Below are 25,225 nucleotides of genomic sequence, written 5' to 3'. Positions count from 1 at the left end.
TTTCCTAAAAGCAGGAATGATGGTACTGAGGCCAGAGGGTAGTTATCTCTAAGGTCATATGTATTGATACACATGAAGCAGAGAGAATTCAGACATTTATTGTGTGACATGCACATAGAATGGCATCTGACATATGGTCAATACTCATTGTTAGTTCTTTCTCTTACAGGGCTTCATTTGCAGAAGGGTGTGCATTGTTTAATTTAATTTCTTAATCTTTATAAGCCGTAATGTCCTCATCTGTGAAGTTGAGAACATTACATTTATCTTATAGGCAGTTGTGAGTATTAAGTGAAATAATTCATGTGATGCTCTTAGTTCAGTGCTGACTTTTAGTGAAGACCCAGTAAAGATCACTTTAACAGTGACTCCTGTTGGTATTAGAATAAGGATCCATTAAGCTAGGAAACTGGCTTCTTCATTCTGATATCTGTAGTTGGTAAACCATTTCAGAGTTGCTACCGAAACATTCATAAAGGTACTAAAGGACCATCTTCCATTTATCTGCTGTTGAGTCTAAAACCAGCTCCAACTCAGGTACTCAAAGAAAGAGACTTCCCAAAGCTTTCTTTTCCTGAAGGCTTACAGTATGGAGGCTTTCCTAACATTGAGAGGAACATTGAGAGGCCAGCCAAAAATAAACAAATGAGAAATCCTTAGCTGAAGGCTGATTTGGCAAACCAGTTATGCCTCCATTGCTATTTCAAAGATCTAAGATGGGTAGTTGGGATTTCTTCCTCTGTGATTGAGTGCACCTGCCACTATTTCCAGATTTCCATGTTTGGATTCTCACTTGGAGGCATTACTTGGGATTCTCAGACTGTGGATGAAATGGGATATATGTAAATGGCATTTAGGCTGCTGCAGCCATTTTTATAGTGGTAGAGAAGTGTTGTTATTTTCTTTCTTTTTTTTTTTTTTGGTTTTTCAAGACAGGGTTTCTCTGTGTAGCTTTGCGCCTTTCCTGGAACTTGCTTTGGAGACCAGGCTGGCCTTGAACTCACAGAGATCCACCTGGCTCTGCCTCCCGAGTGCTGGGATTAAAGGCGTGCACCACCACCGCCCGGCCCGTTATTTTCTTTTTGTTGGTAAAACATTTTGCAAGATGACAAAGTTATTTTGCTACTGGGTTGTTGAGCTGCAAATCAGTCTCTAATAGGTAGGCAAAGTGATCAGATGACACCACAGACCCTGTGTGCAGAGTGATCAGAAGACACCACAGACCCTGTGGACAGTGATCAGAAGACACCACAGACCCTGTGGACAGTGATCAGATGACACCACAGACCCTGTGGACAGTGATCAGAAGACACCACAGACCCTGTGGACAGAGTGATCAGATGACACCACAGACCCTGTGGACAGAGTGATCAGATCACACCACAGACCCTGTAGACAGAGTGATCAGAAGACACCACAGACCCTGCCAGATAGTTGCTGTGGGTGGATTTTAGACCTCCAAGAAAAATCATTCCTTTAACATTAAAAAATGGTGAAATAGGAGCCAGGCTTGGTGGTCCATATCTTTAATTTCAGCACTTGGGAGGCAGAGGTAGGTGGATCTCAAGCCAGCCTGGTCTACAGAGCAAATTCCAGGACAGTGAGGGTTACAAAGAGAAACCCTGTCTCCAAAGGAACAGAAAAGAAATGGTGAAATAGAAATTAGAGAGGCGGTCTTGTGTGCTGTGGTCTTATGTGCTGTATGCAGGTGCTCTCAGCAAAAGTTTCTTGAACAATGGAAGTTCTCACTACAGCATCATGGCGAGTCCTGTGCCCGTGTGTGGAAGTCTTTCTCATCTTGCTCTGTTGCTGGAAATCAGGCTAAAAACAAGAGTCTGCATTGGAGAAAACTTTTAAAATGGCTCTTTTGGAGAGGAAACAGAAAAGGAACTGTTCTGTAAACTCTTCATTGGTGACTTACATTTTGAAACCAACAGAAGAACATTTAAGGAGCTGCTAGGATCAGTGGGGAAAGTTCACAGACTGGTTATGAGACATCCTTCAAGCAAAGGATAAGATGATTTGATTTTGTGACTTTCTCATCCCTGGCCAAGGTTGATACTGCCTTGACTGCCAAGCCTCCTTCAATAGATGGGAGAGTAGTTGAGTCAAACATTCCATATCAAGAGAGGATTATGGAAAACCTGGACCCCTTGTGACTGTGAAGTAGCTGTTTGGTGGTGGGATTAAGGAAGATCCCAAAGAACACCACCTTAGAGATTACTTTGAATATGGAAACATTGATACTATTGAAATAATTACTAATAGGCAGTCTGGAAGGAAGTGAGGCCTTGGCTTTGTTACATCTTACGATCATGATCCTGTGGATAAATTGTATTGCAAAAGTATCAAACCATCAGGGTCAAAAATGCGGAAGTAAGGAAAATATTGTCTAGGTAAGAAATGCAGGAAGTCTCAAGTTCTAGGAGTGGAAGTGGAGGTTTGGGGGTTCTTGTGGTGGCTGTGGAAATTTAGGATCAGGACCAGGAAGCAATTTGTGTGTGCTTGTGGGGGTGCAGAGTATGATGGGTATAAAAGTGGATGTAGGTTTGGGGGTGGCTATAATGGGTATGGAGGTGTGCCTGAAGGTACAAGTTTTGGAGGAAGAAGAGGAGGATGTGGTGGTGAAGGACCTGGATATGGCAGCCAGATTTGGGGGTTATGGCTGTGGTTATGACAACTATAGAAGAGAAAATTACAGAAGTGGAAATTACAGTGATTTGAGAAATTATAACCTGCAACCTTCTAACTATGGTCCAGTGAAGAGTGGAAACCTTGGTGTTATTGGGAACATGGAGGAAACTGTGGTCCTGGAGGCAGTGGAGGAAGTGAGGAGGTATGGTGGGAGGAGCCAGTGGAGATTCTTCCCATTTGCTATGGTCTTCACTGTATAAATTGGAGAGGATGAAAGCTCAGTGGACAGAACAGCTCTAGGTTACTGAAATAACAGTGCTTGCCGGGCAATGGTGGAACACACCTTTAATCCTAGCACTTGGGAGACAGACAGGTGGCCAGCCTGGTCTACAGAGTGAGTTTCAGAACAGCCAGGGTTACACAGAGAAATCCTGTCTCAAATTCCCTACCCCCCCCCAAAAAAAAAAACACAAACAAAAAAACCCCAAACCAGTGCTAAGGAAACCCTTATCTCAGTCATACCTTATAAAATGGAAAGTGAGAAGAGTGATCAGCTTTTTATTTGTCTCCAAACACGCATACTGGTTTTTAAAGGGTTGTTCCCTGCACTCCAGCTGGATAAAGTATGTGCCTCATACTAATTCCCTCACCTCAAATTGATTCAGTGGACTGCACTGGCCTGCAAATTTGATTATCAATTTTTTAAGAATCTGCAGACCAGCTGTTACTTTAAAAGTTTCAACTGTATGAATTTAAGATCAGGGTCTGGAGGGCTGGAGAGATGGCTCAGGTTAAGAGCACTGACTGTTCTTCCAGAGGTCCTGAGTTCAATTTCCGGCAACCACATGGTGGCTCATAACCACCTGTAATGAGATCTGGTGCCCTCTTCTGGCCTGTAGACATACATGCAGGCAGAACATTGTATACATAATAAATAAATAAATCTTAAAAAAAAAAAAAAGATTAGGGTCTGGAGAGATGTCTCAGTAATTAACATTTGCTGCTCTTCCAGAGGAACTGAATCTAGTTCTCAGCACCCACATTAGAGGACCCAAAACTACCTGTAATTCCAGATCCAGGGGATCTGATTTCTTCCTCAGACCTCCATGGGCACCCACATATGTATGGCAAAAATGCACACAGAACTACATGTAAATAAAAAAATAAAAATAATTCTTTAAACTTACAACTAAATAAACATGGCTTTAAAGCAAAGGTAATACAAAACTTACTAGTTCCTAAATATTTTCCCTTTATATATGCTCGAGTTATTTGTGTTATAATATTTCAATAGTATGATGTTATGATATTGTATGGAACATCTCTTGCTCTGAATTCAGTGAGATCATATCAGAAGTTGAGAAATCGCCTCAGTTAGTATGGACACCACAAAAATAAACTAACAGTAACAATCCAACAAGATTGGGTTTATTTTAGCTTATTTTTCAAGGAGATGTGGTTCATCGTGGTGGAAGGAGTGATAGGCAACATTGTGTCCATAGTCAGGAGGGAGAGAGTGATAAATATTAGTGCTTAGCTCCTTTTCTCCTTTTCACTCAGTACAGAACCTCAGCCCCTGGAATAATGGTCTATCTCCCCATTTCAGTTTACCTAATCAGTTTACATGTAAACCCTTACATTCATGCCCAGAGGCGTGACTCCTAGGTCACTGTCAGTTTAACTATCATAGCAAGCAAGTTCTCTGCCACCAAGTGGCAGCCCATCTCAGGGGTTCTTTTTTTGGGACATGATTTCTCTGTGTGTAGTCCTGGCTATCCTGGAACTCACTCTATAGACCAGGCTGACCTCACCTCCTAAGTGCTGGGATTAAAGGCCTGCGCTACCACCACACCAGGGGTTCATTTTTTGATTTGCCTTTTTTTTTTTTTTTCCTTTTTCCTGTCAATGAGATTTTCAGTCATTGAAAATACTTCATTTTTGGTTAGATGTCATGGCACATGCCTATTATCTCAATATTTGGAAGGTGGAGACAAGATAATTAGAAGTCAACCCCAATTAAATACAGCCTGGGTTACATGAGAACTTGTCTCAGAGAAACAAAAAACAGGAAAAAAAAAAGAACAACAGGAAAAAAAACTGTCTTTTTTTTTTTTTTTTGGTTTTTCAAGACAGGGTTTCTCTGTGTAGCTTTGCGCCTTTCCTGGGACTCACTTGGTAGCCCAGGCTGGCCTCGAACTCACAGAGATTCGCCTGCCTCTGCCTCCCGAGTGCTGGGACTAAAGGCGTGCGCCACCACCGCCCGGCCAAAACTGTCATTTTATATAATTGAAAATAATAGCTTCTAGATCTTCATTAGTTCATCATCTCAGACTAGATTGGATTTTCCTTGGGAATATATTTCATTTTCTTGGTTTATTTTATGTTTTGACTTGTATTCTGGACACTGGGAACTGTAGTGGTTTGAATAAGAATGGCCCCCATCAGCTCATGTATTTGAAAGCTTGATCACCAGGGAGTGGTACTGTTTGAAAGGATTAGAAGGATTAGGAGGTATGGCCTTGTTGGAGGAAGTCACTGAGGGTGGGCTTTGAGGTTTCAAAAGCCCGTGCCAGGCCCAGTGTTTCTCTCTCTGCCTGTGGATCAGGATCTCAGCTACTTCTCCAGCACTGTGCCTGCCAGTGTTCCATTGTGCTCCCTGCCATGATAACAGACTAACCCTCTGAGACTGTAAGCAAGCCCCCAGTTAAATGCTTTTTTTTTTTTTTTTAAATAAGCGTTGCCTTGGTCATGGTGTATCTTCACAGCAACAGGACAGTGCCTGAGAAAGGAGCATTAGGCTGTGGAGTCTAGGCTGTTGGTTTCTCTTTTAATACTATTTACTTTGTTTTAGTGAGTAATTTTCTCATTTTGGCTTTCATTACAAACTGTTTCTTTATGGTGATTCTTCTATTTAGATCTTTGCTCTTTGGTTGAACTCCTTTGGGTCCATTCATCCCAATAAAATTCAAGGGTTGGAGATGTAGATAGAAATAGATTCCCTTACTTACTAGATCTATCCTTTCCTGGATGCTCTTTCACCTTCCCTTTTCCTTAAATTTCCACTAGCTTAAAAAGGCCAGCTTTCTGTACATGTTCCTAGCTAAAAGTCAAGGAGATTGTCCAAATTTGTATTCGAGATTCTGTGTGATGTGTGTGTGTGTGTGTGTGTGTGTGTGTGTGTGTAAATATACACATAGAGATGGAGAGAAGACAGGTAGTTGGACTTTTCTATTCTCATTCTGTGTAAAACATCATTTATTGACCATGCATACTTCAGAGTACAGTCTGAGTATGAGGGTCATTGCTCCTTCAGTAGTTCTGCCAATTTGGGGAAAGGAAGCTATGCTGCCACAAGTTGGGAGACAGCAGGAAGTTTAGCCCTTTGGGTGGCACCTGTGAGTGTTGAGTTGCCATGAAGGCCATTTGATCACCAGAGGACAGAGGAATCCTTTTTCTGCTATGTAAGGGGGCCCGACAACCTTAGAGTCTGATGTTGGGTCATTCCACATTATGTCTTTGGATTGGTTATTGCTCGAGGATGTCTGTACTCTGCACTGGTCCACTGTAGTTGATGGGTGCTACTGTGCACTTACGGGGAAGTAGGAGAGCAGATATTTGGGAGAAAGCACTCTCCTTGGTGAAAGATGAGAGAAATGATGAGCTGGTTGTAGGTGGAAAGAGGCAGCTAGCCCCTTAAGACTATTTTCATGAGTCCCACATTCAAGTTGGGTCAGGCTTCCTCCACCCACCTGGACAACTGAGAATAGGAAATGGAGCTCTTTTAGGTTGGTGATGTCCTAGAGAATGGGACCCTTGCAGTGAGAACCCAGTAGGTTTTGTTTTGAATCTCTTAAAAACAAAACAAAACAAAAAAACAAAACAATTCTTCCAGAGGATGCTCAGTGAATTTTTTTTCAGTGTTATCAATCCTAGAGTCTTGCTGATCATTTCTTAATTGCATTTTTTTGATTCAAGTCTGTAGATTAAACACACATGCAGTGGAGTTTGGACAGTAGCTAGATTCAGGTGTTAGCATTGAAACACATTTACATTGGGAGCTACTTATTCCACCTCTGACAAGTACTTATTTCAGTGCCATTATCTTAGTAGCTATCATTGTTAATTTAAGGCATATGTAGCACTTTTAAAGACATCAGTGACTAAAAATGGAGAAGGAAAGGTCACTGGTTCTCTATGGCAAGTTGAATAAACTTTGTTTACTTTGAAGGTTTTAAAAATTTAGAGTTGGAGAAAGTAATTTGAAGATTCTTTGTATGAAATTCTCACATTAATTTGTCAGAAAAGCTAAAATCATTACTGAAATAGAAATGTTTTGACAGAAATAATTGATGTTCTCTTATAATTTAATCTGAACAAGTATACTTCATATAGTTATAAAACTAAGGAGTCTATTTTCACTGTTACTTTGCTTTTAGAATTATAAAGCTGGTGGATAAAGCTTCAGTTCTCCTGGTACACATATTTAAAACTTTTTGTTATATTAAAAAAACTTTTTGAGGCCGAGTGTGGTGGTACACACCGGTAATCCCAGCACTTGGAAGGCAGAGGCAGGAGGATTTCTGTGACTTTGAGGCCAGCCTGGTCTACAGAGAGTTTCAGGACAGCCCGGGCTGTTATACAGAGAAACCTTGTCTCGAAAACCAAACCAAACAAACAAACAGCCTTTTCCTGTAGACAGAAGCTCACTTTGAAGCCCATTAAATAGGACAGGTAGACTGTGTGTGTGTAAGTTACACACCAAGCATGGTTTCTGTCGTATTTCTTCTATTATGAGAGGTAGTGTATCATAATTCTAAGAGGCAAGGATGATGCCCCCAGTACTTGTCATATGTAACTTTTCTTTAAATCAGGGAATTTAGATTGAATGCAGTAAAAGCAGCCAGGTGTGGTTTTTTTATTGTATTGTCATCATGTTGACTATTTATACACACATGCATAAAACATGCAAAACATATATATATATATATATAAAAATTTATCGAGTTATAAAAATATTAGTCTGCTAGGTAGTAAGTGTATGTGAATACAGTCTTTAAAATGTACCTCTTATAGTTTGGTATTTATATGGCTTTTTCTCTTCTCTTTAATTTTTTTTTTTTAATTTAGGAGTCTGACATGGCTCAAGAGTCTCCCAAAAACTCTGCAGCGGAAATTCCGGTAACTAGTAATGGAGAAGTTGATGACTCCCATGAACATGGCTATCACAGGGTAAGAGCACTTTACTTTCTATTAATGCAAAGAATCATGACAAGTTTTTGCCAATAATCTGAGGTTGTTATAAGGAATACTGGATAGGCTGTGACATTGATTTGCCAAGGCTTCAGGGCCATAAGCTTTGCTATTTAGCTTAGTAATAGGCAACAAAACTATTAACTAAACTTTCATGCCATTAACCAGAATGACAGTTTATCTTACAATTTTGGCATATAATTTTACGTAGCTTTTTTACTCTTCATAAGGAAAAATACTAGAGTAGTATTTTATCCTTTTAAATATTATTTATGAATATTAATATGTCCTTTTAAAATTTCATATCATCTAATGCTTTTTTTAAAAGTACATAATTCCTAAGTAGCTGTTCTTGATTTTGCTGTTGTTTTAGTTACTTTTTGGTTGCTGTGATAAAATACCATAACCAAAAGTGGCTTATGGAAGAGGGGCTATTTTGGCTCTGGTTCCAGAGAGTCCATAGTAGGTGGGAAGTCATGGCATAGAGATAGGAGCAGGAAGCTGGCTGATCAGATTTCTGTCCACACACAGGAAGCATAAATTGAGGACAGGAAATGTAGTGAGGCTATGAACTCTCAAAGCCTATCCCCAATGGCATACTTCCTCCATCGAGGCTCTGACTCCCCAAACAGCGCCATCAGCTGGGGACCAAGTGTTCAAATACATGAACCTATGCATGACTCATTCAAACCACCAAAATAGTTAACATCCCGAAAATGGCATAATTGATTCAGAAAGAAACTGAAATCTAAGGTGCATTTTTTCATATGGGTGTGTGCTGGGATTGGACCTGGGACCTTGTGAAGCTTAGCATACACTCTACCACTGAGTTCCAACCATAGCCTAGGGTATTTAATTTTGCTCTGCCTCCAAATTTGGAATTCAGTTTAATGATTTTAAAGGAATATGAGATTGGAAATAATCTGAGTTCAAATTTCAGCTGTGTCATTTCTAACAGTGTAACCTTGAGAGTGTTTCTGTTTCTATAATAAAAATATTTACTCTCTTTAGGATATTAATAGTAGGTGAGATGAGTAATATGCCTTATAAGGGCAGAAATGAAAGTGATACTTGTTATTTTGGGGATTAAACATTCTTCTAATGACATTTGATAAGAGTATACAACTTTAACTAAAAATATGGTTTCTGTGGTCTTGAAAAGGTTGTTTTGTTTTTTAGATTTGTTCTTTGTTTTTTTAGACAGGGTCTCACTATGTATCTCTGGCTATCCTGAAAATCACTATGTAGACCAAGCTGGCCTTGAACTCAGAGGGATATGCTTGCTTCTGCCTCCTGAGTTCTGGGATTAAATGTACACACCAGCATGCCCAGCTCTGTGTGAGTGTGTGTATGTGTGTGCCTGTGCATGTGCATGATTGAAAAACTAGTGGTTGAAAAGTTCTGAAATTATTTTATAGCTCAGACAGGCTTCAGCTTTCCATTTAAGAATGAAATCTTTGTGTGATATTTTAGCTGTGTCAACTAATTCTCTGTTGTGGGGCCTATGCTTTGTAATGGGTTAGCACAGCCTTGACCTTTCCCTGCTACCTGCTCATGGTGCCTTTCTTTTCTAATGAGCAGATGAGCTTCATATATGGCTGTGTCTGTGAGGCTGGGGAGAAACTCCCTTCTGGTTGGGAACTTCTATTTTAGATAGCGCTCTGTGATAGTTGTCAAGCCTGAGATTCATCTTAGTGTTTTCTGTTGCCAGGACAGAGGACTTGAGGATGACTATAAAGAAAAGAGGTTTGTGTAATTGACAGTTGTAGAGGCAGGGAAGTTCAAGGTCAGGTGGCTGCGTCATGCTGTAACCTGATATCACATGGGGAAAGGGCGTCTGCGAGAGGTGAATAGGAATACACAGAACAGCCTGTTTTTGAGAGAATGAACCCAGTCTCATGAGAAAAGCCATTCATGTCTTTTAGAAGCCTCACTTTGAAGACTACTACTACCTTGGCAGCATAAATTTCACCAGGGACAGACCACATTTACACTAGTTATTTATTTCACTTTCAAGTACTTTAATTGGGCATGTATAGTCCAAAAATAGAGTAGTTGAAGGAAGAATCAAATTCTGAGCATACAATGAAATCATTTACCTCCAAGATAAAACTACACAATAAGGAAACTCAAATTACTGCTACCAGTTACTTAAAAAATATCTATTAGTTCAAATACTCATTGTAACAAAATTTTAATCATTTTTCTTCTAAATTTTGATAACTACTTTAGCACATTTATTCTGTGAATATTTATTAAGTAACTGCTATGTGCCACACAAGACACTGGGAATATAGTAATGAAAAAAATACCTACCACCAGAGAATTGACACCCTAAAAGACTATCTGAAGGTGGACCGACCATAACAGCACTTGGGAGGAGGTGCAGGAGGATTGCTGCGAGTTCTAGGCTAGCTTATCGACACAGTAAGTTATAGGCTAGCCAGGGCTACAGAGTAAGATTCTGTCTCAACACAAACAAACAGACAGCAGAAATATCTAGTGAAAGCTGAAGACCTGTAAGCAGTGAAAATGCACCATATACAGCATGTGTTAGGATTACCTCAGTGGTGGAGTGTGTGCTTTGAATTCATCCCCAGTGCAAAAAGTTAGAGCTGGGCAGTGATGGCACACGACTTTAATCCCAGCACTTGGGAGGCAGAGGCAGGTGGATCTCTGTGAGTTCAAGACCAGCCTGATCTACAGAGTGATTCCAGGAAAGCCAGGGCTACACAGAGAAACCCTGTCTCGAGGGAAAAACAATTGAAGTTAGGTTCAGTGTTGGAAAAGACACCAGCTTTAGCCTATTCTTTTTCTTAAAATTCCTGTGTATAGCTTATACACAGGGAAAGAAGCACCAGTGTGAAATGTGAAGCTCTATGAAACCACCACTGAATAAAGATTCAGAGTATCCAGGAACTCAGACCATGTCCTCATTGCCTGTTGCTAGGCAGTATGCCTTCTCCTTTTCAGGGTGACTACCACTAATGTAAATATGTCTAGATTGTTCTACTTAGTTATTTCTTCATTTAGCTTGTTGTTTAGAGACAGGGTCTTCTTTTTTTTTTTTTTGGTTTTTCGAGACAGGGTTTCTCTGTGTAGCTTTGCGCCTTTCCTGGGACTCACTTGGTAGCCCAGGCTGGCCTCGAACTCACAGAGATCCACCTGGCTCTGCCTCCCGAGTGCTGGGACTAAAGGCGTGCGCCACCACCGCCCGGCTGAGACAGGGTCTTCTTATGTATCCTAGGTTGGCTTCAAACTTGTGACCCCCCTGCCTCAGTCTCCCAAATGTAAGATGTGTAAGCATGCCAAACATGGACTGCTTTTCATTGTCCTTTTTTTATTATCAGTGGATTATCAGTCTAGAGTTTGTGAACTCACTTCCACTAAACATCTGTGAAACTCATTTGTATTGTTGCGTATAGCAGTCTTTTGTTCTTTTAATTGTGTTATAATAATTTTCTCTTTGTAATTTGGTTGGTGGGAAGCTGGGATGTGTCCAGTCCTGGTCCATTATGAATAAAGCCGCCTTTCCACTCCAGTGTGACAAGCCGCTGAGCCAGTCGACAGCTCCACTAGCAGTGAATGACCGTTCTAGTTGTCAGCATCTGTGCTAGCTCTTGGTGTTTGGTGGATAATTCCACATTAGCCATTCTTACAGAGGTATAGTGATAACCTGGTATGCAGTTCTCTGATGACTAATGCTGTTGAGCAGCTGGACTCACCATTTGGATGTTGTCTTTTGTGAAGTGACTTTTCTAGTTAATTAGGTGTGAACTTTTTTCTCAGTGATTTGTAGAAATTTATATTCTGGGTGTAAGTTCCCTGTTTGGATGTACCTACTACATAGGTAGATAGTAGCTTCCTTCCACCACAGGCTTTTGTACTCTATAAATATAAGCATGTTATATATTACTTTTACAAAACAGAGGCTTTCATTGGACAATTTCATATGTAAATATAATGTATTTTGGTCATATTCACCCTAGTGGTATCTTTTAGTGAGCAAGGTTGCCGACTAAGGCCCTTGTAGTTGTCCCGTTCAGTCTTAACAGTTGTACTCTACCCCCTTTTGCCAGAAATTGATCATTTTAATGAGTCAAATTTATCAGTCTTTCCCTTGCTATCCCATTTAAGAAATCTAGTATCATGAACAAACTTTCTTTTATAAGTTGTATTTTGCTTCTCATGCTTAGGTGTGTGGTTTATCTTGAATTAACTTTAACTTTGAATGTGATCTGAAATAGAAGCCACAGTTTGTTCCTCCCCTTCTAAATTAATATTATACAATTACTCCAGCACCATCTGCTAAAAGGCCTTGTTTTCTGTCCGTGGAAAACAAGGCTGGTTGTGGAAGTCCATACCTGTCATCTTGGTATTTGGAAGGCTGGGCTAGGAAGGTTACTGAAGTTGAAAGTCAGCCTGGACTATAGAATCAGACTGTCTAAAACAAGACAAAAAGTGAGCAAGGAAATGGAATCTTTATCTTACATAGAAATTAGCTCATGATGGATTAAAGACTTTCTGCTGGACACTATATAATCTCTAGAAGGAAGCATACAGAAAGTTTTAGCCGTGAGTTCTTTGGTATAACGTTGAAAGCAAAAATAAACAACTCTAGCAAACTCAAAAATTTCTGCATAGCAAAAGAGCCAATAAACAGAATGAAAAGAAAACTACAGAATGGGAAAAAATACTTACAAGCGATATATTCAATGCAGCTAATGTCCAAAGTGTCAATAGCAGACAACCCAATTAAAAAATGAGCAAAGCACCTGAGTAAACTTTGTTTTCTGTCTTTCTCTGCCCCCTCTTCCTTATTTCTTGTGCCAAGGGTGAAACCCCAGAGCCTAATGTATGCTAGGCAAGTACTCTACTGCTGAGATACAACTGTCACCGTTTCCCAAAAAGACTGCCTGCCAGTCGACAAAGATAAAATGTAGGTCAACGTCACTGACCACCAGGAAACTGCAAGTTAGAACCACGGTGAATTACCATCTCATACTTATTAGAGTAGCTTTTATCAGAAGGCAAAAAAATGGGGGCACTTTCGGTATTAGAGCACTTGCCTAGCGGTTACTCGTTTTCATTCTCATCCTCTGTCTGTCTGTCTGTCTCTGTCTTTCTTTCTCCATGTGTGTCTTTCTCTGTCTCTCTTTCACTTTTAAAGACAGTACATAAATGTGAAGCAAATATTGGGGATATTGTGGATAACCCTTAAACATAATAGGTGGATGTTTTAATTACATTTCTATTGCATGCTAAGATACCTAAACCAAGGCAACTTATAGAAAAGTTTTTTGGCCTTCAGAGGGTGAATCCATAATCATCATGGAAGGGAGCATGGCAGCAGGCAGACAGACATGGTGCTGGAGCAGTAGCTGAGAGCTTATATCCTTATCCATAAGTAGGAGACAGAAAGAGCTAACTGGGAACAGTGTGGCATTTTTGAAATCTCAAAGCCTGCCCCCAGTTACACACCTCTCCCAGAAGGCCACACCTCCTAATCCTTCCCAAGCCATTCTCATTCGAACCACCATAGTGGAAATGTAAACAGCTATTATAAAAAAATAATAATAATAATAAAATAAAAAGAAACAGTATAGAGATTCGTTGAAAAATTAAAAACAGAACAGTTCTAGGATAGTAGAAGTAGAAAAGAGACAATCTCATTTCTGGGTGTATAATCAAAAGAAATAAAATTACAGTTGTTTATGTTGTTCTCAGTAGCCAGGATACAGAAATAACCTAGGTATCTGTTATGGTTAAACAGGGGCAGAAAATACAGATAGCTTTGTGCACAAGCACACATGTATATACACACAAAGGAATATCATCGTTAAAATATGAAAAACAGAGGACTGATGCTTGAGACTCAGAGTCCTAGGCCAGTCTAAGCTGCAATGTGAATCTCTGTTTCAAACAAAAGAGAGAGAAATGGTGAGGGAGAATATGAATATGAATATGAGAATGAAGGAATGTGAGTCTTGCACTTTGTGATAGCATGGGTTAACATGGAAGATATCTCTGCTAAGTAAGTTAAGCCAGATGCAGAAAGGGAATATGTATGATCTCATTTTTTGTAGTGAGAGTCTCTTTTTGTTGTTATTTTTAAAACCCTCCAAACAGAAAAAGAATAGGAGGGTGGATGGGGAGGATGGGCAGGTGCTGGGTGGCAGTTAGCTTTAGATTTTGAGTATGTTCTGAAGACACAATGCATAACACAGTTAATAGTGTATTACATACTTGAAATTTGCTAAGATCTAGGGCACTTCAAGACACACACACACACACACACACACACACACACACACACACACGCTCACACAGGCAACTAAGGTGATAGATATGTTAATATGTTAATTAGCTTGGTTGTAGTTATTTCACAGTACATTATTACTCATGGATACTTTACATTTTTATTATTTACAGTTTTGTAAATTATATATTAATAAATTTGTTCTTATGTGAGACTTTATACTTTCAAATATATACTAAATACATTTTAAATATACTAAGTATATACTAAATAGAATATATATTAAATAAAAAGTATTATAAAATTTTATATAGACAGGGAACTCTTCTACTATGGGCTTTTGCTATTAATATAAATCTAGGTCATTTATGTGGCTCTGGTTTTGAACTCTGCCTTATTTCTTGGTCTGTCCTTGAAACAGCACCATATTATCTCATTGTAATACAGAAGATGGGTAAAACTACCAGCTCCAACCTGGATATCTGGCAGCTCATTGCTCCAGTGAGAATCTTCTTCAGGGTTACTTTGTACATTACCTCTTGCCGTTGAGTAGTGCTGATGAAGTACGTTCCTTATGCAGGCAAAGCAAACAACTCGCTGATTTGAAAGTTGACTCTTCGTTACTATCAGATTCTCCTTTTTGGGGATTGTCCTACGGTGTTGTTTCACTTCATCTTAGAAGGCAGTGAAAGGAAAAAGGTGTTTGTGTTGGAGACCTCTCCATATTCAGTGTGGACTTTTATTAGTGGTGATGCCCCCAGAGAAGCAATAATATACTTAAACCAGTGCATCCTACCTCATCCCATCAAGAAATTCAACACCATAATGCTTGTTTCTGTTTGTACCTGCTCTTAGTGAAAATGTGTGTGTCGTGTATATGGTAATTTGAATGTAATTGGCCACATAATCTCACAGGGAGTGGCACTATCAGGAGGTGTGGCTTTGTTGAAGTGGGTATGCCCTTGTTGGAGGAAGTGTGTCACTGTGGGGGCGGGCTTTGAGGTTTCTTATGGTCAGTATCCCTCTCAGTGTCTCAGTTGACTTCCTGTTGCCTGCAAGATGTAGGACGCTCAGCTCCAGCACCACATGCTGCCATGCTCCCCATGATGATAATGGGCTGAACCTCTGAAGCTCTAAGTGAGCCCCCTCAATTAAATGTTTTCCTTATAAGAGTTGCCACTAATAAGGTGTCATGGTGTCTCTTCACAGCAATAGAAACCCTAACTAAGACAATGGGTCTCTTACATATTTGGTATCCTTTAATTAAAGTTAATCTTAGTTGTGTGCTTTTCTTCAAGAGTGGAAACAATAGTTCAAAAGCATCTTTTGACTGTATGCCAATATATTTATACTCAAGATCCATTAGGTATATCTTAACCTAAACATTAGTCACTTTCTCATTTCATTTTCCTAGTTAATGAACAGGAAGTTGGGTTTAACCTTGAATCTTTTCTTTTAACAAAGATGAAATTTTATCGAGGACGAAGTGTCAAATGTATTGACTGGTATTAGACTATAGATGTTTATGGAATATTAAAACAGTCTCATGTGTCTGAATTCCTAAAAGATTTCAGAAATACATACATACTTCTTCCCTCATGTCTGTTCATTTAAAACTTTGTAGCACCTTTTACATAGTAGCTATGTTACTTGAAAAGGATAGTCCCCTGAACTCCAAGTGGTAACTTCCTGAGTTGCAATGATTTGTTTGGCCAGCAGGTGTCACTGTGGCACAAGCAATGAAATTGTAAAAGCTATCCAAGTTGATGTTTTTGTTTCTCACTGCAGATGTTTGTGTTTTTAATCTGACTTCTTTAGCCTGCTTTGTAGACAGTCCTCCACATTCACATGTCTGTAGAGATTATAATGGAAATGCCAACATTAGAAACTCCTTTCCCAGCACTGTAGTCCTTGGCTCACGTATAAGTACCTCTAGAAAGGGTGACAGTGATTGTGTATCTCAGGTGCTTCCTCCATCCCTCAGTAAAGATACTATGTTTTTTCAAAGTAAAATAGTTTTTTGTTCTTTAAAGTTTAATCTTCACAGAAGTCAGGTTACTCTTCAACTTCTGAGCTGTGTATTATTTACAATGGATGCTGTTAAAAAAAAACTACTAAACAGTGAAGAGGTATAAACCTGATAATCTCAGCTTAGGGGGTGGAGGTCGTAGGGTCAGGGTCATTCTCTGCTACACAATAAGGTCAAGGCTAGGCTGGAAAATATAGGACTGTTTCAAAACAACAGAAAACAAAATAGAAAGCAAAAATGAAATGTGATGCATATTATTATCATGTTTGTTAAATAATGACTAGACATTTGCAAGTTGTACCTTGAATTAAAGAGAAGCAAACATGAATTATACACAGTTGAAACTTCTTGTCAATTCAGCTGTAACTGTCAGATTAGGGAAATTTCCTTGTTAGATATAGCTGAAATGGAACTTTTCCTGTGGAATGTCCCAAGCAAAAACATATAGTTCAGAAGTTTCCCATCTCTGAAGTCCTTAGAAAATTATATACATATACTAAACTATCAAATTTTCCATTTAAATTTAGGGGGTATAATCTAGGGTCTTCAGAACTTAAATTACAGAATACTAGTTCAGTAGGAACTTCTTAGAGACCTTTGGCTCTCACTGCTTTATTTTACAACAGGCAGAGGATCCTGGATGTCCAGATGGAGTAACTAGCATTACATAGCTATTCCAGAAGCCCATGTGATTTGGTTGTAATTGCAGTGAGGGGTAAGAATCCTTATTCAAAAAAATGCTAGGTGTGTAATAGAGGTATTTTGTAAATTTTTTTTTATGAATGAATGCTTACTTTTGTGAGAGCGGTGGGAGAGAGGTATTATACTTTCAGATTGACTGCATCGTGCACCCTTAATTGTGCTGATTGGGCTGTTGTTTGCTTTTGTGGATATGTAGTCTTTGTTGATTTTTTTTAATAATGTGTGGGGAAAAAATGATAGACTTGGTCAAATAAAACATGCTTATATATGGTTAGAGGAAATATTGCCTGAGAAATTGCTGATCAAACTGAGAGCTGAAAGATAAGATAGACAGATGAAGAAGGCTGAGGAATATTCCCTTCAGAAGCACTGGTAAAGAGTCTGAAGAAGGTGGCCAAAGTAGAGAATGTGTGTGTGCTGGAGGAGGGGGGTGCATAAAGTGTATGAGAAATGACACAGATAGATAATGTGGACTGTAGTCCCTGCAAAATCTTATACCCATGTTAAGAAACTAACTTATGAAAAAGGCAGTGCAGAGCCACAAAAAAGTATAAAAATGGGTTATCCCAACCACATTCACATTTTAGAAAGTTGTGTCTGAGATGAACATGGTGGTACACACCTTAGATCCCAATCCTGGGAGGCAGAGGCAGAAGGATCGTGAGTGGGAAGTGAGCCTGGGCTTCTTAGCAAATTCAAGGTCACTCTATGGATGCATAGTCAGACCTGTGGAAAAAGAGGGCGGGGATTGGGGGAGAAGGGCAAAGAAAGTTGTTTCTCACTACAGTGTAAAGATTCCATTGCAGGGCTGACAGGACAAGAGACAAGGAACACAAGAATAGTCACCAAGACAAGAGAGGTAAGACCTAGGCTCTGGTAGAGAAAGTAGAACCGTTGATGAACACCAGACTGTTTAAAGATAGACAATTGGAAATCAGAATATAGTGTAAGGAAACAAGAGAAGGAGCTACTGTGGTTCATAAAATACTTGAAGGATGCACTATGTTGGTTGAGAAATAGTCCCTCATTAATATTTTTCTTCTAGCAGAATAAGGGACAAGTAATTCTGCTGCAGTTCTCCTCACGTGTTCCAGTATCATGCACATCATCAAGGATGTCGATTTTAAAACATTTGTCAAATACTTTGTGTTCTTAGATATGCTTGTTTCACACTGTTGTTCAAAAATAGCTAGTTATGCCAAGTTTCAAATAGGGGTTTAGGTTTTAAATTTCATTTTGAGATTGAAGAAAGGGCTCAGCTCTGGCTGCTCTCTATGTGAGGACTGAAGTTGGGATTCCAGCACCCTTGTCAGCAGCTTACAGATACCTGTAACTCCAGCTCTAAGAGCTCCTAGGTGTCTCTACCTTCCACAGGCACCCTGACACACACACAGCCACTCACACAGACAGATAGACACACACCAAAAAAAAAAAAAAACAAAAAAAAAAACTTTAAAAAATTTGCATTCTTTCATTTTCTAACCAGTATTAAAATATGAAAAATGGAGGCAAGTTCCCATGGCTTAAAATGAACACTCCTTCACAGCTTTGTGAAATCTAAATAGTCTGATTTTGTATTATTTAAAATGTACTAAAAAATACATAGGAACCTTATTTGAAGTTTTTGTTAAAGTATCATATTTGCTTATAGGCTAATTGAAAATTATTTTTAAGTGTATTAAGTACTTCAGTATTGACCTATTGTTTCAGTAGAGTTGAGACTTAAGCCATTTTAAGTTTTGAATTGAATGTCAGCAACATAAAAATGTAAAGTGTGGATTTAGTGTTGGTTATGAATGGACTAATTATTTCTGAAATAGACTTTGTAAAAATAGAAATAAATACAGTCACATACATTCAACAAGTTACTAAGCTATGCAATATCTTATAACTAAGCACAAAAAAATTATGTGCAAAAGACACATTTGAAAATTTTGTACACTGTGAGCCTATATTGTATTACTTTAGGAAATATAATGCCCCCCCCCCAATAGACAAGTTGACACACTCTGACTTTTGAGTATTATCTCACAAGTTATCCATTCCTCTCTTACATCCCCAGTTGTTTTGTACCATCAAGCTACTAGTCCCTTTTCAGAATTTTGTACCGCTTCAGTTCAGATGCTGCACTTTTTCCATATATTGACAAGAGCTTTGTTTCTTGAAGGATTGTTGCTTGTTGAGTCAAGGAACCCTGGCCACCATGAAGTACTAACATTGTCAGGCTGGAGGCCATTGGTAATAAGGTAGATGGCGTTTCTGTCATTTAAAAGTGTATATAATCAGAGATATCTATCCTATCTATGTAGTCCCTACTACTTCACCTTATACCCAGCACTCTACTCTACTATTTCTTTGTGAGAATTTACACAGTGTTCTTTTATAAGAAAATGATTCACGTGGCTAATGTTCTTTCAGGTGAGTTCAGCTGCCCCAGTGTGCCTGCGTATGCACTTTGTATACCACTCATGTTAGGTACTTGTTCTAGGAAGGGAGTGTCTATTAGGCTCACAGTTTAGAGTACAGTCGGTCAGTACAGAGAAGTCATGGCAGCAGAATCTTGAGGCAGCTGGTCACCTTGCAGAGAGTGATGGATGCTGGTGCTCAGCTCATTTTTCTTCCTTTCTTTCTTTTTTATTCAGTGTGAGACCCTAACCCACAGAATGATGCCACCAGCATTACCTGTGAGTCTTCACACCTCAATTAACAAATCTGGGGACTCCTTGGAAGACATGCCCAGAGGTTTAGATTTGGAAATATTTGCCTGTGCGAGCGCGCACACACACACACACACACACACACACACACACACACACACACACACACACAGAGTCTTGAGGATCGAGTCTCCTCATAGCATTCATTTATGTTTCCTGTATTCCTTATGCATATAACCTAAAGGCCATTTTGTGTGAGATTTCCATGCACCGGTCGGGAACATTTAGCTTGTTGGTACTAAAGAAGTTTATGGTTTTTGAAGACATTTCGTATTTGGGGAATTTGGATTCAGAATGATCAACCTGTGTCTCAGAGATACTTCAGTCCTTCTTTGTGCTTTTATATCCCTTGACACCCAGGGAATTTTGTTAAAACCCTTCTGCTGAAATTTCTAGGAACCAAGGTGGCAGTCCAAATTAAGTGATTAGATTTTTTTTTTAAGTCCTCATATTTTTCCTAAGGTGAGCTTATCTTCACTGAAAGATACATCTCTAAAAAGTTGTTATGATTTATGCAAGGTGAAAAAAAATAGAGAGACTGTGGAAATGAAGTGGATGACTTGTGTCAAATTCAATAGGGATGTTAAAATAGCAGAAAATTATGATAAATAAAAAAGTGAGTTCTGAGTCTTTAAATTTTAATCCTATACTGTATGGGAAAGGGAAAACATAAAGAAGGGATTTCTAAAACATATGTAGAAGGTATAGCTCAGTGCCATCCCTATGAATTAAGTTACTTTTATTGAAATTCATGATCTGCCTCTTCCTCTTCTTTTGTTTGCTCTCTATACATTTATTTTTAGTATAAAATGAACGCCTACCCTTTAAAGACTGACTTTCTTATATTTTTGTATTCATAGGCAGTTTCTGTTACATATATTATCATTTTATATTCTAAGTGTGTGCTTTCATTTATTATTTTGTCTTTGAGGTGTGTTCTTGCCATCAAATCCCTGGGCTCAAGTGTGCCCTATTTCTGACTCCCAAGCAGCTGGACTTAACAAGTGTGTGCCACTGCACCCGTCTAGTGTGCAACGTTCTAAAACTCCAGGCTCTCAGACTTAAAAGCTCTTTGTAGGTGTCTTATGTGGAGTCGGTGAATATTAGAAGTTAATTATATGGTAGTTTTAAATATAGGCATGCCCTAATATAATTAAGATGGCATTGTTAAGTGTATTACTTAACGATGGGTCAAGGATGAGTGCTTATAATTCCATGTTTGTGAGGATGATAAGGAGATACACTAATGACTTTGGTGTCTTGTACTGTCTTTGTCATTCTTAAAGTAAAAATCACTCATCCTAAATTATATGAAACATATATAATCTTCTATTGATCCCACTTCAAACATTCAACAGAGTTCTGTTTATAAATTAGTGCAAGAGGGTATTGTCCTACGTGCTCTTTGTGTGTTGTCTGTGAAATAAGCATTATTAACCCTCAATTATCTCCATTTTATAATAAAGAAACTCAACAAGTTAGAGAAGCTGTCTGGGATCACATGGTGATTAAGTGACTAAGCCAGGTTCCCAGTGTAGGCTTATCTTACTGGACTCAGAGCAAATGTTGTAGCCATTACATCAAACTGATTATTGCTATTTTTTAAAGTAATAAATCCACTTGGTATCAGAACTAGCTCTTTACTGATAACCAAAGTGCTGAACAGTTTTGTTTTCTTTCTGAGGTATTCTGCCTGCATCTCTCAGTCTAGAAAGCATATTATAATGTAGAGATAACCTCGACCCTACCACAATATAAATATTCTTCACACAGAAGTTGATAAATGTTTTTGTTTTAGGCATTATTAGTAACAAATCACTTGAGACACACCTTGTTATAATACCAGTGAAGACACTAGTGTGGTGAAATGCCAAGGTTGAGGACTGAAGGATTAAGAAACTGTTCCCAGACATGCTCCCTCCACCTAATGTATTGAGATAAATCACTCAGTTACTGGTCTAGCTAGAAAGTTACGAGATTTAAGGTTGAATAAGTAGAACAGAGTGTTTCAAAACTAAGCAGAGATGCCTTAAAAGTAAAGCATACAATCACTATTACAGTAAGGGAGAAGTTTAGGTTTATATACAGCCTACAAATGCTATAAAAACAGTATGAAGTCAATTGGTGCATATTTAGTTTTCTGTTCTTGGGAAGTTAGGATCTAGGGGAAATCTTAAAAATGTATTTAAACCAGGCGGTGGTGGTGCACACCTTTAATCCCAGCACTTGGGAGGCAGAGGCAAGCAGATCTCTGAGAGTTCAAGGCCAGCCTGGTCTACAAAGTGAGTTCCAGGATAGCCAGGGCTCACAGAGAAACCCTTTCTTGAACTCCCCCCTGCCCCAGAGAGAGAGAGAGAGAGAGAGAGAGAGAGAGAGAGAGAGAGAGAGAGAGAGAGAGAGAGAGAGAATGAGAATTGTAATATTTCAGTTATTAAATTGGTTTAGCAGAGTATAAAAGGATAATCATAAGCAATACTAAAGCAGGAATATCCCCAGTTGGGAATAGCTTCAATTCCTGTGTGTTTAGTTACAAATCATGTATGGTAAGCCAGATATAGTGACACAGGTATAGCTCCAGCACTCCAGAGGCTGAAGTAGAAGGGTTGCAGGTTCAAGGTCAACATGAGGTGGAGTAGCAAAGTCCTGTCTCTAGAATAAAAATAAATTTTAAATCTTGTATTTCTTTAAATGCTTAGGGTTACACTAAGGACATTAGTGGTATAGCCAGTCAGGTTTTAGACCCGGTACTCAATCTTAATGGAATCCCAGGATTCTTTGAGAGGTGATCTCAATGTAGAGAAAGGCACGAGTTCATGCTTGGTCACCAGAGAAGAGAGTTCCATAGAAGTCTGTCCTCAGGAAATGTTTTTAGTTCTCAAAATAGATGTGGAGCAAATGCTTTTCCCCAGCAGTGTAAGGATGATAAACTTAGCATATTAATTATATTTTGGACACTTTGTATATGTTGCCAAGTTCCACATTGGTAACAGTGGAAAAATTCAAGAAAATGAGTTGAGACTTGCTAATGCCTTGAGCGAGAAAAACTTAGTGGGTACATTTAAGGGCTAGAGGAATCTCAAGATTCAGAAAGTTCTTCAGCAAGCATTCCAAGTGCTGTCTGCAAATCATGTTGTTGTCACAGATGTCACTGAACCTGTGCTACAGTATTTTTATTCCAGTAGCAGAGTAGAGAGAGTTGCTGAAAATCAGCTGTGGGTTTACCACTGACTTATATCACTCCTGCCTGTCATGTTGTGTTCATGAAAATTAACTTCTAAATGGTCTGTGATGCCACTTGTATATAGCAGATATCCATCCCACTTACTGTGATACTGAATGTGGGGCAGATTTTCATCATGTTTTAATTTTACTTATTCCTGAATTTCATTTTGTGGGGGAGGTTGTTCTACTTCTCTATCTTTAGGTTAGCCTTAGATGAGATATAATGGTCTCTAGTTTATGATTGGTGTTGACTTCAGCTTCTAATTCTTTTAAGCTGTCCTTACATGTGTCACATTAATATTCTTAAATTAGTTCTTTCACCAAATCAAGCACATCTACTCGTCAGAACTCCTTTTTTAATTCAATTAGAAGTAAATGTCCTATTTTGTCTGTTCTTCTTCTTCCTGCTCACCCATCTCTCAGTGCAGACTTCAGCTGCATTTGATCCTGGAAGCTTCCTTGCTGCCCTCCTGCTTTGACAATAACGTGATCATGACTGCCCAGAGTTTCCCGCTCCTCCTCCACAAGGGTCTTTGTTAGTTAGACTGAGATGCATCCTGCTTTACCCTCATTCCCATCTCTCCAACCTTCTGTGTCCATATACCTTAAACTGTGATCAGTGTAAAGGTGTGTTGTATTTGATCATCACAGAATGCCATGTCAATTTAAGGATAATCTGTAGAAAGAGAAAAAGATCATAAAATGTAGTTAAAGGTACAATTCTGAAATATTATGTGATGTGAGATCTTTTACCAAGTTTTTTTTTCTTCTTTTATTCCAATGTTACTAAGGATTTGAAGCGTTCATTACCGTCTGGACTTGGACTCTCAGAAACTCAAATTACATCCCATGGCTTTGACAGTACCAAAGAGGGGGTTATTGAAGCAGGAGCATCGCAAGGTAAGATCCCACACATTGTAAAGACGGCTGAAGTGGAAGAGGGGAGGTTCACTAAGTGCAGCTTCTGTTAAAGAAGACAAGCCTTGAGCTCTTTAAATCTGTGATGAAAAGCGATCATAAACAATCATCTTTCTCTTCAGTTTAAATAATTTAAGAATGATTTCACCAGTCTTTATATGACTGTATCAGTATACTTTTACTCTTACCGTTCCAAGGGCAGCCTGTGCCTCACACACTAGGCACATGTCCTGCCACTCATGCGCACCCCTTCCTTCAGGTTACTACTTGGGAACACTTTCTAGTAATCACTTTAAAATATTGTGAAATCAAGCTCTAAAATTATTTCAAGAGGTTAACTTAGATACTTTTGGTTGTAACCACAAAAATTATAACTGTATTGATTTATATAAATGCAGACTACATATTTCAAAAAAAAAAAAAAAAAAAACAATAAGAAAATGGAGCTTTTATTTTCCTGTGCCTGGCATGTAGGAGATCTCCAAGATCATCTTGATGTTCAGTCTCGGCCGATACTTACATTGTGGCTTATTCCAGGGACAACTACAAGCAGTCAGTAAGGCAACATCTTCAAAGGGTCTTCTAGTGCCAGTGCACAAGGACTACTTAGCTCTTTCATTGTGAGTTGTGACAACGTACCTAAAGTGTGGCTACTGAGGGAAGCTCATTGAGCACTTAGTGTACAGGACTTTTATTAGGACTCCACACACAGACTTCCTGTGAGCACCATCAATATTCTAGACTTAACAGAAGTCTGTAGACATTCAACCTCAACCACACTGTTTGTGTGAACAATTTAGGACCTGGGCCCAAGACTTCTGGAGGAAAATTTTTTTTTTAAGTCAGCTTGCCAGGATCTGGACAAAGGCCAGTCTTATAAACAGCCTTTTTAAGGACAGGCAATTAGACCTGCCATAACTTTTTCCTGAACATAATCTGAGAAGTATATATGCACATGTATATGCAAATATGTATCTATATTTAATGCAAAGGGAAAATCTTTTGTTCATGACCTTGCCTATAACATTTTCAGTGGGTTTTTAGTGTAATACTTTCATTAATTCTTTGATATTTCATACATGCATACAATAGATTTTGATCATCTTCTCCCTTACTCCTTATCCTAACTTTCCCAGATTCCCTTCACCCTCTCCCAACTTCGCCTTTATAAAAACAAACAAACAAACAAACAAAACACTTAGTCCAGAATGTGCTGCTCATATTCACATGGGTGTGGGACCATCCACTGGTGCATGGTCAACCTGCCAGGGCCCACGGTCTGAAGAATTTGGACTGTCCCTTCCCCAGCATCAACCGCCCATAGCTAGGGGTTAGAGCTCATGAGCTCCTCCCCTTCAAGCTGAAATGTTGGCTGCCAGAGTTGATGAGTGTCCCGATCCTGTCCTATCCAGAAGGTACTGTTTTACCCTGGTCCTCACCCCACTCTTCTGTGATGTTCCCTGAGAATTTTTTTTTAAGTGAGTAGAAGAAAAC

The 25,225-nt window shown here is 39.0% G+C and overlaps 1 protein-coding gene and 1 pseudogene across 5 annotated transcripts in view; both read left to right on the top strand.

Annotated features, from left to right (window-relative positions):
* Arfip1 (ARF interacting protein 1) overlaps positions 1-25,225 on the top strand; it is an 84,268-nt gene that overhangs the window by 17,912 nt on the left and 41,131 nt on the right. For all 5 annotated transcript variants that reach the window (XM_042279219.2, XM_016003831.3, XM_006985324.4 and 2 more), the window contains 2 exons: positions 7,762-7,863; positions 23,605-23,713. In XM_042279219.2, coding sequence (XP_042135153.1) covers positions 7,762-7,863; positions 23,605-23,713 — 211 coding nt within the window. The remainder of the gene's footprint in view (positions 1-7,761; positions 7,864-23,604; positions 23,714-25,225) is intronic.
* Positions 1,759-2,827, top strand: LOC102927041 (heterogeneous nuclear ribonucleoproteins A2/B1-like; annotated as a pseudogene).

This window comes from Peromyscus maniculatus, chromosome 6 (assembly GCF_049852395.1).
Source record: "Peromyscus maniculatus bairdii isolate BWxNUB_F1_BW_parent chromosome 6, HU_Pman_BW_mat_3.1, whole genome shotgun sequence".
In the NCBI taxonomy this organism is placed as follows: Eukaryota; Metazoa; Chordata; class Mammalia; order Rodentia; family Cricetidae; genus Peromyscus; species Peromyscus maniculatus.
This window is presented reverse-complemented; position numbering and strand designations above follow the sequence as displayed.